General features: G+C 38.2%; 1 protein-coding gene across 2 annotated transcripts in view; it reads left to right on the top strand.

Annotated features, from left to right (window-relative positions):
- The window catches only part of LOC144075426 (A-type voltage-gated potassium channel KCND3-like), a 70741-nt gene that overhangs the window by 50180 nt on the left and 2196 nt on the right, over positions 1 to 18365 (top strand). The window contains exons 6-9 of one of the 2 annotated variants that reach the window (XM_077602414.1): positions 4690 to 4852; positions 10812 to 10913; positions 16725 to 16817; positions 16890 to 17146. In XM_077602414.1, the coding sequence (XP_077458540.1) occupies positions 4690 to 4852; positions 10812 to 10913; positions 16725 to 16817; positions 16890 to 17146 (615 nt within the window). Of the gene's footprint in view, positions 1 to 4689; positions 4853 to 10811; positions 10914 to 16724; positions 17147 to 18365 lie in introns of both variants that reach the window. The other variant, XM_077602413.1, reaches the window with a different exon arrangement.

Below are 18365 nucleotides of genomic sequence, written 5' to 3'. Positions count from 1 at the left end.
TAAATGTTTTTAATACACTTATAAAATATACCCCTTAAACTCAAGAGCTCTTTCATTAATCAAGTTTTTTTTCGCTTACAATTCCTGCCCTAAATAACCCAAAATATGATATAAATGGACGCTACAGCTTTAAATGTTTATTTATTAATTTGTTTAATCACCCAAAATAGTCTCTTGCCCTATAAAAGGTTAAACTGGGCTTCATTAGTGTGACATTTTCATGCATTTATAATGCAGTGTGTTTATGGACCACCGTATACATAATTAATTTTTCTCCCTAAAAATTCCTTTGAAATAGCATTACACACTCGATTGCCTTTTTAATTCATCGCCGTCACCCGAACAAAAGCGAACATGACTAACGGCACGTTTACGCATCAATCAAACGCGGGCCACGTCGCCGTGTCGATGTTCTACCCGGCGATGAAAGAATCGCATTAAACGGGAGAAAATGTCTGTTTTCACAGCGGGGATATTAAAACCAACGCCGGAGCGAACGCCATCCATCACGAGGCGCGTTTACATCCCAGGTTGAGTTTTTTAGCGTCACCTTTTCGCCCCGAATTGCACAGACTTCATTTTAAAAGAGTCAATGAAGCCGTCTGACTGATAGAGAGCGCGACAACGAAGTAAAGGAACAAACACTGCGGGCCCAAAATTAAGACATTTGTCTTAGTCTCTCGTGTTATTTGCCAAACAAACTTTTCCCAAAACGAACACATTGCGCTGATTAATATTCACAACAAGTCCGTTTATCACTTTCACTGTCACGTGCGTTATCGGCAATTCATTTGGTCAACTGAGAAACTCGGATAAAATAGTCGGGCTTTCTCTTTTTTTTTAATAAATACTGACAGAAATGTAGCGGTAGAGGCAAAAAGATGCGCGATAAGTGAATAGAAAATTCATTTTACATTAAGGCTTCAATGTGATGAATATTTTTGCGTTAAAGAGCAAAATACTTTTTTGGAAACATTTGAATCAGTTAACGCAGCTGCCTTTCTGCCAATCTTCCTGGCTTTTACGTTAATTGGACGTCTACTGAGTGTGATTTTTTGATAAGGGACTGCACATCTTAATGAACATATTTATATTCATGTTAATGAATAAATATATATGTGAATATGTCAGATTGTAGCCAAGCGTGACCGGATGTTTCGTCGAAAGACGTTTGGTCGTTGGACGTTTGGTCGCCGGACGTTTGGTCGACCGGACGTTTGGTCGACCGGACGTTTGGTAGAACGGACATTTGGTAGAACAGACGTTTGGTAGAACGGACGTTTGGTCGCCGGGTTCGCTCGCTGTCAAATTATGACAGAGTTTACTGTTGGTATTTTGATATTAGATATTTAGATATTAAACTCCCTCTCTCTCTCTCATTATTATAATTTTGAGAGCTGGTTTCAACAGTAACAACCCGGCGACCAAACGACCGGTCGACCAAACGTCCGGGGACCAAACGTCTTTCGACGAGATGTCCGAGTACCGTAGCCAAGGGCTAATTTCCATCTACACTTTCTAACTGTAACAAAAACAAAAAGACCAATGGGGAAAATTATTATTCAAGGTGTTGTTGATTGTTCCTTGGACTTCCGATTTCATAAGGGGTGGGGCAGCACATTTTAATGAACATATTTATATTCATGTTAATGAACATATATATGTAAATATGTAAGATTGTAGCCAAGGGCTAATTCCATCTATAGTCCCTTGTGAGGGTTGAAGATAAACGATGACACATACTAGACACACAGATACCTACGTAGCATAGTTTTAAATAGCGTTGTGATCGCAATTTTGTTCGTCCAATAGCCAGGCTTTAAGATGGTTGGCCAAGAGGTTCAGAGACGGAGTTCACATATGCTAATTGGTATTGAGTTCCAAGTATGAAGAAAGAAGGTGCTTTGGTTGAATCTTTTTGAAGGGGACTACACAGTCACCTCTAGAGCCAGGCTTTTTTGATGTGTTGGATTTTTTTCGTACAACATCTTGCAGTGGAGGACAAGCTTTTGGTTGGCAGATTTTCTAAACTAAGGTGGCATCTGCATATTTAACAGTATTGTCCCACTTCAGGCATTTTTTGAATATATGACAGTAGTGGTACATTTTCGGAGGCCCGGTGAAAGAGTGGTTAGCGCGTCGGACTATCAGTTCAAAGATCGAGGGTTCAATCCCAGGTTTAGACTTCCCTGTGTGGATTTTGAATCTTCTCCCAGGGGTTGCCTAAATTGTCCATATTTAAGAGGCAGACTGGAAAAAATATTAAGGTTGTGGACTGGAATATAACTTATACAACAATACATGTTAAAGAAATAGGAAAATAGGAAAACAATCAAAATACGCATCTGTTAATGTAGCATGGTAAACTTTTTGGGCCGAAAACTAGATCCTGAAAAACAGCATAACAATCTGTTGGCAGTTAGCGTAAACACTAAAAATATATAAGACACACAAGTCTCACTTAAGTATTAGTCGCAGGTTCAGCCAAATGATTAAAACAAGTGTGACTTATAGTCCGGAAAATACGGTAAATGATAAATACAAAGGTTTATTCTTTGTAAGGTTAATTACAGGTAAGTGTATCAACCCATCTGTTTTTTTTTGGTGTTCTTTAGTCAAATTAAATCGAAAGGTTTGAGTAATCAGCTATTGCGTGTGAGTGTGTGGTCGTGCGGGTATGTTTGAGTGATGGATGACTTGGGGCTCCAGTAACTCGGTTCCTTTATGTGTTTACAGCAGATTTTCACCATGTGCTCTTGGAGTCATCAATCTTACTGGAATAAATCAAAGTGACAAATTACAGTGTGGGCTCTTTACACCTGTCAAGGCGACAATAACACAAACATTTCATCGTCCTTTGGTTGCCCTTGCGATGGCGATAGTTGATGATTTTCATCTTCTTTATAACAAAGTGGGACTTTCTTTGTGGAGAACGCGGGGAGAGGGATTCATTTTTGTTTTGTTTCACGGAGCCTGTTCTTCTTCTGCTCATATTTGATTTGATTTGATTTTAATCATGATCTGTTCGGAGCGCGCCGTTCCGTCTCCGCTTGCGACAAAGACAAAAAGACAGATTAAAATGGATGAAGCACATTTACATACATTTTTCACGTTCCGATTAGATCGTTCCAATTTTTTGTCATCATTTCTGTTTTAGTTTACAATCATTTAACCACGCCGCCGGGCTTTTTGGTGGGCGTCAGTCATACATCATTTATGATGTAAAGCAAATAAGTAAATGACGCAACAAAGTATGTCAAAGTAATATTAAAGATCTGACGCAGATATTACTGGGAGGGGATAAATGCAAGAAAATGCCTACAAAGTCAATATCAAATCATTGATTGCAATGTTTTTGTGGAACAGTTCACTTGTTAACAGCCATTTTGTTCGCAGTTAAGTACTAACAAGAGTTCGCTGTTTTCCGGATCATAAATCACTGTTTCCAAAAGTTTGGCCTCCAATGTTTTGAAGTTGTTCAGAACTTTGATAGTCAAGATGAACACCCTGATGGAATTGGTAGTGATTTGGAGGGAAATCAAGTGTTTGGTAATCAACTTGTGTTGTATTGTTTAGGCTATGTTGATATGAACAATTGTATGTTGTATCAATAGGCACCTAGTATTTGGCCTGTTATTCTTAATTTTAATTTATGATGTTCCTTAGAAGTACTTCATATGGGGCGTGACCGGACGTTTCGTCGAAAGACGTTTGGTCGACCGGACGTTTGGTCGACCGGACGTTTGGTCGACCGGACGTTTGGTAGAACGGACGTTTGGTCGCCGGGTTAGCTCGCTGTCAAATTATGACAGAGTTTAGAGTTGATATTTTGATATTAGATATTTAGATATTAAACTCACTCTCTCTCTCTTGATTATAATTTTGACAGCTGGTTTCAACAGTAACAACCCGGCGACCAAATGTCCATTCTACCAAACATTTGTTCTACCAAACGTCCGTTCTACCAAACGTCCGTTCTGCCAAACGTCCGTTCTGCCAAACGTCCGGTCGGCCAAACGTCCGGTCGGCCAAACGTCTTTCGACGAAACGTCCGAGTACCCATATGGGGACCTGCCAATTGTTAGGACACTAAGAATTACCGTATATTCTGGCATATACGCTGTATTTGTTGCTAAAAAAACGATGACTGATTTGATGGTACGGCTTATATGCACACAAATTAGACTTGACAAAACTGCAAGGTGACTAGAACGAAACAGCATAACGCAAGACAGATTTATTTTGACGACTATGAATGAAATTCAAGAAAAAATTAAACCGGTTCTTGCATAAAACGTGAAAAAACTCACTTGTGCCAACCATTGCTCCCTATTAAAACCATGAATATATACGAGAGAAATTGTAAAATTCTACGATTTTAAGGCAATTTTAAGGGTGCAGCTTATACACGGATACGGCTAATATGCGAGAAAATACGCTACCCGAACCATTTGCTTCCAGAAGTAATATCCAACCAAAATAATCAAGAATATTAGAGTGACCTGGCTGATCTCCACCGTGGACTTAAAAAAAACATTTTTAAACAGGCTAAGTAATTCTCAATATTCTGACAGTTAAAAAACAAGTTACCAAAAGCACATTAAAATGTTAATACCCAACTCTGACTCACACTTTGCGGATGTAACGCTGTACTGTCAAATGACAAAGTGCCATTCATGTCATCTACAGGTATGGAGACATGGTGCCAAAAACCATCGCTGGTAAAATCTTCGGCTCAATCTGCTCGCTCAGCGGGGTGCTGGTGATCGCCCTGCCGGTGCCCGTCATCGTTTCCAACTTCAGTCGCATCTACCACCAGAACCAAAGGGCAGACAAACGCCGAGCCCAGAAGGTAAAAACATAACATTATACGGAAAATGTCCCTTCAATACCTTATGGTACTTATCGGAAAAGATTGAAGCGAGATGACAAAGGAGAATTATTTTGAATGGAGCAAAGGGGGATAACCAAAAATATATATTTATTCGTATTTAACCTCCGTCAACTGTTTGTCCAAGGCTACAAACACTGAAAAACCGAATTGTGTTGCCCTTTTATTTGACATTCTTGTACGTATCAGGCACGAAAACACAAGTACACACAAGCGCTCGGCAGCCGAGTGTTAAATGTTAGCCATCCACTTGTTGTTCTGATTTAGTGGCTTTGACCTTTTCCGTAGCGCTACGTAAGCGGAGCAATACGCCAAGAGTGGCTTCGCTGGGAACAATTTGAAGGGGGTGATGTATTTAAGTGCCGTGACAAAGCTGGACACGTATTTTTTCACGTAAAAACTCGATGCCTTGTTAAATTAGCCCTCTGACAAATGATATTTAGCATTAACCTATTAAGTACATTCATACAACATATAGTTCAGTATTTCCAGTAAATAAAAAAATAGGATTTTCTCGCAAATTAGCCGCCTCTGCATATAAGCCGTACCCTTAAAATTGCCTTAAAATCGTTGAATTTACAATTTCTCTCGTATAAGCCGCCTGCTAATTCACAACTTTCACCTCCATATTTATGGTTTTAATAGGGAGTAAAAATGTGTTACTTTGAAGGGAAAATCTTGAGAAAAATTATCGTACGTGGTATTTCTGAGATACTGGAAAAATTGATTGCTGAATTGCACGTTCCTAAAGGGTGTTGCCTATGTAGACAAATTAAAAAAGGAAGTTATGTGAGCAGTACAACCAGGAAGTGTGTCCGTAGCGGTCTAGTTTGTCATCCCTAGGTAAGATGGCGGCGCCCTGAGCGAGCAATGGTAGGCACTAGTAAGTGAGTTTTTTCACGTTTTATGCAAGATACGGTTTATTTTTTTCTTGAATTTCATTCGTAGATGTCAAAATTAATTTTTATTTAGCATTTTATCTGTTTATCTTTTCTCTATTTTGAAATAAATGACGGTATCTGCCACGTTATGGCATTTCATCTTTGTCACCTTGCAGTTTCGCGCATGTATAATTTATGCGCATATAAGCCGTACCCTCATTTGTCTTTTTTTGAGCGGTAAGTATGGCATATATGTGAGAAAATACGGTAATGCTTGTAGACACAACTAAACTTTAAAAAAAAAAACTAATTAATACTATATATGCAGTCATTAAATATAAATATGCTTTCAAGCTTTACTCCAGGAGCTAAGCTGTCATGTTTTTGGTTCCACTAATTTATGGAAATTTACTACCAACAAAGAATGCCTTCTCCTAACTTAAAAAGTTTGACGCTAGTGACATAAGTCATATGTGTTGACAATCCCCGGCAGAGGGCTAATGAGATAATCTTCATTAGCAAACAACTGCAGTGAATGGTGGCGACGTTCATTAATTCTCAGAATATTGAATTAATCAGAATTGGACTTTTGTGTTTGTCTAAAAAAGACGTTTCGCACCATTAAGTGTGCGGAGGAGTGGCAGCCAATTATTACAGCATTCAAAATAATGCTGAAATTCACGTCATTATCTCCAAGTTTTATGCCTTTATTCATCTAACTTTCAATTCTTGAAAAATATGAAAAAAGTGACTTGCAGTCCCAAAAATATGGTAAAAGCCATAACATAAATGCATTACTTATGTAATGTTAATTGTCTATTCCAAAATGCTGGCCCGGGGGCCAAATCTGGCCCGCTGCATCATTTTGTGCGGCCCGAGAAAGTAAATCATAAGTTTCTATTTTAGGATCAAATTCAAATGATGATAAATGTACATTACATTTCCCGATTTTCCCCTTTTTAAAATCAATCATTGCAATTTTTCAATCCAATTTTTTTCTTTTGTGTTTTTAGTTCAAAAAGCATTTTGTAAAATCTAAAAATAAAAATTTTCCGTTTTTCACTTTAATATTGAACATAATTTAAAAAAATATTTTGTTTCCATTTGAAATAAAAAAAACATTAAAAGAAGTTTTCCATTACTAAGAAAAAAAAGCTCAAATAAACATTGTTTTAGATCAATAAAAACGGACTATTTAGGGCTTTTGATCCAGTTCTTTTAATCCAATTTTAAAAAATCTAAATATTACATCTAAAATGGTCTAGCCCAGATGAAATATGAAGATATTTTCCGTTTTCCACTTTAATATTGAACATAATTAAAAAAAAATGTTTCCATTTGAAATGAAAGCTGATTAAAAGAAATTTTCCATTACAAAGAAAAAAAAAAGCTCAAATAAACATTGCTTTAGATCTATAAAAACGGACTATTTAGGGCTTTTAATCCAATTTAAAAAAATCTAAATATTACATCTAAAATGACATGAAATGGCGTTGACGTTAATGCGGCCCGCGAACCAACCCGAGTTTGACACCCTTGGTCTATTCCGACTTTTGCAACTTTATTCCTCTTCTTCCTGGCTCTGCAGTAAAATTCCACTTGGCAATACTAAGCTCCGCCCCTAACTCTGAACCCAAAGAAAAATGCCGTTAATTCCGACCCAAACTGACCTTTGACAACTTAACTCAAACTCCATTAGAACCAAATCAACCATCGCAAAAGTCCTATCTCCTCCCAAGCCCGACCAATCACCATTGACTTCCTGCCGGGATCAGCGTGGGTTATTCCCTCCACAATCTCCCTCGCGCTCCATCCCCCCTCGCGTCAAGCGCAACCTTTGATCAACCGAGACGAGCGCGAGGCAGCCTTCTCGCTGTCAAATTCATTCTCTCGTTAACTCAAACGCAACACCCAAACACACTTTGCATTCCACCAGCCGCGCGAAACCGTGATCGTTATCTCTCGTCTGCAACTCCAATTTCCAAAAGTTCCTCCACTCATTCCGCCACTTTGTGGGTTACGCCAGGTCTTGTTTACGGGGCCACGTGGGACCTTCCGAGAAGCCGAACCCGATTGAGGATATGGCTCACTTTTACAACAAGCACTTGAGGCCGGCGGCTTCATATCCTCGGCGGCTGCCATAATAGCCTCTCCATTTTGGCAAATTTGATTCCCCGATCATCTCTGTGCCATTCTCCATTGCCATCCCTCTGCTGAGTTATCAAATCCATCTTTCCGATTCATTTTAGCACGGCGCTTCCCTCTGGACAGTGGGCGGGGGAGATAGAATTGGAAGTCGAACTCCAGTCGCGTTTTTCATCCTCTTTAAAGCTACGATCAGAATGCGGGAGGCAGGGGAGTTAAGAAACTTTTGAGGATTGATATCATGCAGTGGCGTCTAAGTAATAGTGGGACCGTGAGGTGGTTTATAAGGACGTAGCCAGAGTGCACACACGTAGGGTGTCTTCGATTAATGGCGGTAGTAGGATGTGACCTTTCAAATACGGGTTGGCGGAAAATGGCAGAAGTTGAACTGACGTTCGTTTGTTGCTGCCACTTTTAATGGATGTTAGGTTAGAAGTTTATTTCATCCCGTATTCAGGATTTTTTTTGGTTGCGGTAGCAAGACAGACATAAGACACACAAGACATTGTAGAGCTAGTTAAAAAAAACTGGAGCCACACATAGGAAGTCCACAAGGTGGGGACCTTCTGTAGACTGAGACTGAGGTTACCACATAGTTCCTCAGTAGTCTGGAGGTTTTAAAGATATTTTAGGATTTATTTTGTATTTTTATGTTTTAATTTATTTATTTTATGTTTTTTATTTATTTATTTTGTTGTTTTTTTAATTTTTTAAAAGTTTTTTTATTATTTTATTTTTTAAATGTTTTTTATTATTATTTTAATGTTTTTTTATTATTTTATTTTTGTAATGTTTTTTTTTTTTAATTTAATTTAGCAGTGATAAACTATTTGAAATTCATGGCAGTAAGAGGATTGGATGTCCATTATTGTCTATTGCAGTGAGAGTTTTCGAAAAACTGCGATTTAAATTCCAGTCTGATTTTTCTTCATTGTACGTTTTTTTCGGATTATAAATAGAAGAATACACAAAAAAAAGAAAAATATATATATATAAATAAGTGGTACTGGATAATTGGTTGCATTTTGGAAGGGCATTTTTAAAAAATATATATCACAAACCAAGAACAAACATACGTTAAAGTAGCAATAGTAAAAATGGGGAACAACGGGCTAAATAGGCATTAGTTAACATAACTGTTTTTTAGATAACTACAGCCTGAAAAAAACAACATTGAGAAAAAATACTTAAAGATAACAATAAATATAAAATATAATAAAAAAATAGTGGAAAGCCCAGCCAAAATGTGCTAAAAAGTGTGACTTATAGTCCAAAAAAATACGGTATATTCTTTGGCCTGTGCGACCTATACTCAGGTGCACCATATAGTCCATAAAATACGGTAATCATTATCTCCATGTCCTGTCTCAGCATATAATCAAAATTCCAATTGCAGGATTAGAAGTTTTCTTGTAAAATAAAAAACTAATTGTTCCACTAAACCACTAAAGTCATTTTTATTGCCGGCGACGTCGCAGTTATGGTTTTCCTCAGTGAGACTCCAAATCCATAAAACGATTGGCAAATTGAATGAAACCGGAGTTGGAAGCCTATAAAAAAGTTTGTTTTAAAACGGGTAAGTGTGACAAAAGATGTTGGCCATATCTCAAGGCTTTTCAAAATAACGACAGCTTGTGATATCCTGATACGACAATTTTACTTTAGAGTACTGGTCTCAAGATTGGATCTTATCTAGCAATCCGCCAACATTTGAAAAGAGAGCAATTTTTCAGGAGCTACCAACACGGCTCAGTTTAATACAAAAAAATCTGATTTGCTATTTACTGGTTGTATTATATTTAGGTTTTTTTGCATTATTTTTGATTGGGTAAAAATCTGTGTATCGGCTCAGTATCGAAAAAACATACTGGAAAAAAATACAGTCAGACATCTAAGACATTTTGGGATATTTCTAACTACAACTTGCAAATGTGTCATTTTTCCAACAAAGATACGCATGCTGTATTTTCTTGCATATTTGCCGAATTTGTCGCTGAAAAAAATGATGACTGAATCAAGGGTATGACGGCTTATATGCGCACAAATTAGACTTGACATTCACGAAACTGCAAGTTGACAAAGACGAAACGCCATAACATAAGACAATGTGGCCGATATGGTCATTAATTTCAAAAGAGAGAAAAGATAAACAGATAAAACGCATTCATTTTGATGTCTATGAAGGAAATTCAAGAAAAAAATAAACCGTATCTTGCATAAAACATGAAAAAGCTCACTTACTTGTGCCTGCCATTGTTGACTCAGGGCTCTTCCCTAGACCACTACGGACACACTTCCTGGTTGTACTGCTCACATGACTTCCTTTTTGAATTTGTCTACGTGCAGGCAACATCCTATAAGAATCTGGTTACCAGAAATCAATTTATACAGTATCTCAGAAATACCATGTTCGATGATTTTTCTCTTCAAAGTAACACATTTGTACTCCCTATTAAAACTATGAATATGGAGGTGAAAATTGTGAATCAGGGGGCGTCTTATACCAGAAAAATCTTAAAATTCAACGATTTTAAGGCAATTTTAAGGGTACGGCTTATATGCGAGAAAATATGGCACTTGAGAATACCACGTGCGATGATTTTTCTCAAGACTTTCTCTTCAAAGTGTACTCCCTATTAAAACCATGAATATGGAGGTGAAAATTGTGAATCGGGGGCGTCTTATACGAGAGAAATCGTCAAATTCAACGATTTTAAGGCAATGTTAAGTGTACGGCTTATACGTGGAGGCGGCTAATATGCGAGAAAATCCGGTAGTTTGCTTCATCTTTAACATACTTGGTAAATCGATACAACGGTTCAGTCCTATAAAATGCCCCCCACCTGTCAGATCTGATTCATGATGATTCTTTTTTGTTTTATTTCTGCACCCAGAAAGCGAGAATGGCCCGTATTCACTTAGCCAAGAACGGCAGCGCTAACGCCTTCCTGCTGAGCAAACGCAACGGACTCCTCAACGAGCTGCTGGAGCTGACGGTAAGGAATCACCTCTGACTCTCTACATTTGAAAAAGTAACAGAGACGTAGAAACGACGTAATAATATTCAGTTGACTATATCGTATCGCAAATCGGATTTTATTGATCATACGTTTTTCAAACAAGGTGTTTCCACTGTTCTTTATATTAAAGCATTACAGAAATAACTTGGTAATATTATGAGAATGAATATATAATGTTACAATACTGAAGGTGCCAGATTCCAAAAATCAATCTCAGATGTTAAGAGAAAAAAAATACTAAAATCGTAACAATAACGACCTATTATCAATGTACAGTGGTACCTCGAGATATGAGCTTAATTCGTTCCGGGATTGAGCTCGTATGTCGATTTTTTTGTAACTCAAACGAATGTTTCCCATAGAAATGAACTCAAAACAAATTAATTCGTTGCAACCCTCTGAAAAAACACCCAAAACAGGATATTGGATTGGAAAAACATTTTTATTTGTTCTAATTTGCAACCTATTAAAAAAGTAACAAATAACTAGTGGTTTAATAGTACTAAAATGTGTTTAATAGTATCGAAATTAGACGGATTTCACAGAGGGGAGAGAGAGAGACTTTTTGCATGGCAACGCGCTCGTAACATAACATAAATACATTTAAATGAACTTGGATTACGATGCAGACACACTCAAAAATATGTTTATTCTAACCTTACACTAAAGTTAATTCCAATTTTGTTTTAAATTTTCATACATTTCTTCTCCCGGGTTTGCTTTATTGGCCCCGCCTCCACCCTAACTTTCAGACGCAACCTATCGAGGGTTGTTTGCTTTTGTCTTCCCTTCAAAATATTCCCAGAATGATGCACACAAATGTCCTCACAATAGGAAAACGCCCGACCACTTGCCAACGAGAAGTAGTATATACTCCTCTCGTATTAGCGATCGCTCCGCCATCCGCACTGACTAACGGGAAAAAAACCACTGAAAAAAATGCAACGCCCCGCCCAGTGCTCGTAGAGACATTACAAAAAGGGAGTTGCGCCCAAAAAGACAGTGGCCATGATATTCTTATGAGCAGCATCTCACGTCCGCTGTCTGCCCGTATATCAAAATTTGTCTCGTATCTCAAGATAAATATTTCCCCGAAATTTTACTCATATCTCAAATTCCTCGTATGTCGGGGCACTCGTATGTCGAGGTACCCCTGTATATATATTTACAACAATTACCATGAAGTTGTTTTGCTGCAAGACTGAAGTCCTCGACTTAAATATTTGAAAAAAACGAAGTTGCACTATTGCAGGAATTAGCATTTTAAAAATGAACATTTCTCTTGCAATATCATTCAATAACTTATAGACATAATCGTCGTAATGTCTTAAAGAATAAAGTCCTCACCTCGCGAGATGCACTCTCACATTATAAGAATCGAGTTGAATCAAATGAAAGTGCAAAGTCCGCCCTGAGCTGTCTTTATTAAAAAAAAGGACAACTTGTAATTCAGTTTGAGAGATTAATGACACTCTAACAGCATTCATTTGCGCACTGCATTGTGATTGGATGATTTCACACACGCACACACACAGAAATCTCATTTTCCCCAAAAAAATGACACTTACGGCCTTAATTAACCAAGGCACATTTGAAAAATTCCATCCGAAAGCCATCAAAAGAAGAAAAAAGTCATGCCATAATTCTTCCTCGGGGCAAAGGTGATAAGAGAATAATATCACATAACGTCGCCTGCAAAACCAAAGTAAGATTACAACATTTTATCAGACTTTATTTTGTTGCCCCCGGTGGTCATTTAATTTCGTACGCATGAAAAGAATCTACAGGAAGCGACTTGGTCTTTAACATTCCACCACTGAACAATGTTGAAAGGAGGCCACCCTGCAAAAGGTACAATAATATGCTCTGTATTATTAGCATGATTATCTTTTGAGGGGAGGTAAAAAAATGCTGCAGATTATTCTGGGAATCTTTGAAATGTGCCAGCAAAAATAATGAGCTCTATTTTGAAAGTAATGCTAAAAAGATTAGCTTGACAGCAGGAAAAACTTTGGATTTTTAGCAAATTCTTGTATTTATTTATTTATTTACGTCTTTTAGAATTCCACTTTAAAGATGATCGGATTTTTGAACTTTTATTTAAGATAATATATTATTTTTCAGGGTTTTTTTAGGGGAAAAAAAAACACGATTAATGCACGTTTTGTATTTTCCACAAGTTGAGATAATTTCTGTTAAAAAACAAAAAGGAAATTAAATTGCCAACGAGAAGTAGTAAATACTCCTCTCGTATTAGCGATCGCTCCGCCATTCGCAATGACTAACGGGAAAAAACCCAGAAAATAACACAACACTGGATTAAAAGCCCTGAATATTCAGTTTTTTAAAGATCTAAAACAATGTTTATTTTAGCTTTTTTAAAATATATTTTTAGATTTTACACAATGATTTTTGAACTAAAAACTGAAAAAATTGATTAAAAAATTACAATTATTGATTTAAAAGGGGGAAAATCAGGAAATTTAATATACATCTATACTTTATTATATTTTAGTTTGATCCTAAAACAGAAAGTCGGCACTCATGATTTACTTTCTCGGGCCGCACAAAATGATGCGGCGGGCCAGATTTGGCCCCCGGGCCGCCACTTTGACACCGGTGATTTAGATGCTTTTCAGTACCAAATTTCATGTCATTTTTCATTGAATGCGGTCATTTATTGTCTTTTTATACTTTCAATACATTGGAAATAAAAAAAAATGCAGTGAAAATATAACTTAACTTCTTTTTAGTGAGCCTTTTTAACTTTGCAGTAGCAAAAAAATTATTAAACCATTCAGATAACTCAAGAACGATGAAAAGGATTATTGTCGTAACATAACATAAACAAATTTAAAAGAACTTGGATTACGATGCAGACACACTCAAAAATAAGTTGAATCTAACCTTACACTAAACGTAATTCTAATTTTGTTTTAAATTTTGATACCTTTCTTATCCCGGGTTGGCTCTATTTGCCCAGCCTCCCAAAATGATGCGCACAAATGTCCTCACAATAGGATAACGCACGACCACTTGCCAACGAGAAGTAGTATATACTCCTCTCGTATTAGCGATCGCTCCGCCATTCGCACTGGCTAACGGGGAAAAAAAAAACACTGAAAAAATGCAACGCTCCACCCAGTGCTCACAGAGACATTACAAAGAGGGAGTTGCGACCAGAGACATTACACGAGGGAGTTGCGGGGAGAGAGACAGTGGCCATGACGTTCTTATGAGCAGCATCTCACGTCCGCTGTCTGCTCGTATATCAAAATTTGTCTCGTATCTCAAGATAAATATTTTCCCGAAATTTTACTCGTATCTCAAATTGCTCGTATGTCAGGGCCACTTTTTATTTCATTCATCTGCCCTGTATTTCGCCTCCTTCGCAAGTCGCTATGACGATGGCTCTCTCAACGCCGGCTTACGTCCTTCCATTTCCTCCAAACCACTCTGCAATAATCGAGTCAGGAGTCGACGGCACGCTTTTTGCATTATCATATTAATGCCATCTGCGAATCAGCTTCGAGGCCGTCGCCGAATTACTTGGAAATGTGACGGTTTTCTCTTGTCGGTTAAATGAACTTCCGCCATCAACTTTCTATCGGGATTTTTATTTCTTTTGACGGTGCGTTAGCAACATCATTGTCAAATGTGGAGCCTACTTAAGTATTCCATTAACTTGAAATTAAGGCTTCACATTCTCATTCCTAATGCCTTAAGCCAAGGGTGTCAGACCATGGGCCGGACCATTTTAGATATAATATTTGGATTTTTTTTTTTATAAATGGATTAAATGAACTGGATTAAAAGCCCTGAATATTCAGTTTTTTATAGATCTAAAACAATGTTTATTTTAGCTTTTTTAAATTTATTTTTAGATTTGACAAAATGATTTTTGAACTAAAAACACAGAAAAAATGGATTTAAAAAATGACAATTATTGATTTAAAAGGGGGTCAAATCAGGAAATTGAATATACATCTATACTCTTCATTTTAATTTGATCCTATAACAGAAAGTCGGCACTCATGATTTACTTTCCTGGGCCGCACAAAATGATGCGGCGGGCCAGATTTGGCCCCTGGGCCGCCACTTTGACACCTGTGCATTAAATGAATTCATTAGACAATGCAGGAAGCGTAGAACTTGACGGAACATGCTCATTTTAAAATGGTCTTTAGGATGTATGCCTGGTCGATGCGAAATATCAAGCTTCTTTGTACTTTGTCACTGTATTTTCCTGATACAATTTGTGTCCAGTATATTTTAAGTGTCTATTGACAGTGATTGGTTGCTTTGCTGTCGCAAAGTTGACCTTTGAAACGTCCCAAAATGTCTGCGATAAATCCAAATGGCTGACTTTCTATATCTTTTCCAGGCATGCATTTTTAAGCGTATTTTGTGTTGCCAAGTCAAACCCGCCTTGAAGTGTCGTTTTACAAAAATACACAGAATATTCGGGCCAATTTTTGAGTCATGCTAGTAGCACAATCCACCAAATTAGTGAGTTTGGGACTTTTAAAAAGCGGAAAAGCAGCCAAGCATTGAAGCTCGATCCATCGAAGGCAATCACGTTGGAGCTGACATGTTTGTCAGCCCATGTTCTTCCACTTTTTGTTCATTAGTGTGCAGAATGTGAATGAAGAAGCTCCTTCCAGCTTGAGCAAACGTGTTGGGAGACAATTCAATTGTCTTATTTTGCGTGGCAACGCTGAAGCGCAAACTTCATTGCGTTTGGAACCCGTTGAAAGCCCTGCACGGGGAAACTAATCTATAATCTTGCTTTGTTTATGTCAGAAGTGTCACGCGTCGCTTACTTCAAGGCCAGCGGCAATATCCAATACAGTAATACCTTGAGATATGAGATTAAAGCGTTCCGGGACTCAATTTACTCGTATCTCAAATCAATTTTTCTCATATAAATGAACTTAATACAAATTAATTTGTTCTCACCCTCTGAAAAAACACCCAAAACAGGATTTTACAATGGAAAAACAGCTTTTTATTGGTTCAAATTCACCACCTACTCACAAAGTAACAAAAACCTATCTAGTGTTTATGATCTTTAATGCTAAAATGTGATATTATTCAGTACAGACAGACTTGTAACATAACATAACTTTAAATTTAACTTAAATGAACTTAGATGACTATACACACACTTTAAAAATAAGTTTTACTCTAGAATTACACTAAATTTAAACCTTCTTGTGTGATAACCGAGGCAAAGATGTTAATGTATTCCACTGCGGCTTTTGATCCTAAAACAGAAAGTCGGCACTCATGATATACTTTCCCGGGCCACACAAAATGATGCGGCGGGCCAGATTTGGCCCCTGGGCCGCCACTTTGACACATGTATCCTAAGCAGTCTCTCGCATATGCGGCCAACAGGCTGTCTCATATGCTCGTATCTCAAAATTTTCTTGTATCTCAAGGCAAATATTTGCTAGGAATTTTCCTGCTATCTCAAATTTCTCATATGTTGGGGCACTCATATGCACTGTAATTCTTCAAGCCAACTTTTTACCAAAACGCAGGTCGGCAAGCACCCAACAAGTGGATACAGCATCTTTTATTGTGAAATTTTGATTTTAACAAAATTAATATAACTAACTTGCTTGTTCACAGAAAGAATGGAACTTCTATTTCATGGAACCAGGAGCTACGATAAAGGATAAATAATATCGACTTGTACTGTTTCTGTGCCTGGATGGAAAATGGAATACAATCATTTTTACCAATTTTTTTAACACCTGCTCATGTTTTTTTTTGCACCAGGGCGCCAACGCCAGCGAGCAGAAGCCGCCAAAGTCGCCGTGTCTCTTAGAGAGCCAACACCACCATCTGCTGCAGTGTCTGGAGAAAACCACTGTACGTGAATGTCTGCAAATGGTTTTCCCTCCCTTCCACTCTGAAAGCATCTCCCCCAAAACCCCCCTCCAGGCTCACGAGTTTGTTGACGAGCAGCTTTACGAGCAGAACTACTTAGAAGCGGTGATGCAGAGCTTCCCCGCCCGCAGAGCGTCGGCCAGCAGCCGTGACGGCGCCACGCCGACCTGCTGCGGCGGCGGGGGGGTCAAGAGGAGCGCCGCCGCGTTGCCCAACTCCGCGCGCCATCTCGGACCCAAGCAACAGGGTCCCCTGCAGGAGCTCAGCGCCATCCACATCCAGTGTGCTGATAGGCCGTCGCATTCCAGCAGGTGAGATAAATAAGCACGCACGATCCCGATGCTAACTTTAAAACAGGGGTGTCAGAATCGGGTTGGTTCGTGGGCCGCTTTAACGTCAACTTGATTTCACGTGGGCCGGACCATTTTAGATATAATATTTAGATTTTTTTTTTAATAAATGGATTAAAAGAACTGGATTAAAATCCCTGAATATTCAGTTTTTTATAGATCTAAAACAATGTTTATTTGAGATTTTTTAAAATATATTTTTAGATTTTACAAAATGATTTTTGAACTAAAAACACAGAAAAAAATGGATTAAAAATGACAATTATTGATTTAAAAGGGGAAAAAAATCTGGAAATTTAATATACATCTTTACTACTTTGATCTTAAAACAGAAAGTCGGCACTCGTGATTTATTTTCCCGGGCCACACAAAATGATGCGGCGGGCCAGATTTGGCCCCTGGGCCACCACTTTGACACGGGCTTTAAACGCTAACTCCTTAAAAGGAAAGGCAATACTTTTATCATTTGCACCCTGGCGGAAATAATCGCAAATTGTATTTTTCCTATAGGCAACGTGGGCGACTGCCCAGGGTGCACTCTATTCGGGGGGCAAATGAGGGTGACCCCCCACACCCGAATTTATTTTTCAATTATATTACCGGTTGCCTAGACTTATTATCCTCATTTCCACATCAAGTTAGTGGGATAGACGTCTGGTTTGAGGGGACATTGCCTCCTCCCTGTGCATGTTAAATTTCACCTAAAATAATAAAAAATACAGCGCAAATGCAATAGGAAGTAATTTTGACCATTTGATTACTGAAACATTGCAGACATTTTAATGAAAACAATTCTTTTAAATAACCAAATACCCAAAAAAAGATATTGATTGATGTTTTGCAGTTTGATATTTTTTTTATGTAACACTACGGCACTAATATACAGTATTTGCATATCTCATTTTCTCAACCGCTTCATCCTCACTAGGGCCGCTGGGGGTGCTGGAGCCTATCCCAGCTGACTTGGGGCCAGAGGCAGGGGACACCCTGAAATGGTGGTCAGCCAATCGCAGGGCACAAGGAGACAAACAACCATTCACGCTCGGGGGATTTTAGTGTTAGCCAGCTAGCCTAGCAAGCATGTTTTTAGAATGTGGGAGGAAACTGGAGTACCCGGAGAAAACCCACACCGGCCCGGGGAGAACATGCATACTCCATACAGGTGAACCGACCTAGATTT

This window comes from Stigmatopora argus, chromosome 6 (genome assembly GCF_051989625.1).
Source record: "Stigmatopora argus isolate UIUO_Sarg chromosome 6, RoL_Sarg_1.0, whole genome shotgun sequence".
Taxonomy (NCBI): domain Eukaryota; kingdom Metazoa; phylum Chordata; class Actinopteri; order Syngnathiformes; family Syngnathidae; genus Stigmatopora; species Stigmatopora argus.
The sequence above is the reverse complement of the archived record's forward strand: the minus strand, read 5'-3'. Positions and strand labels throughout refer to the sequence as shown.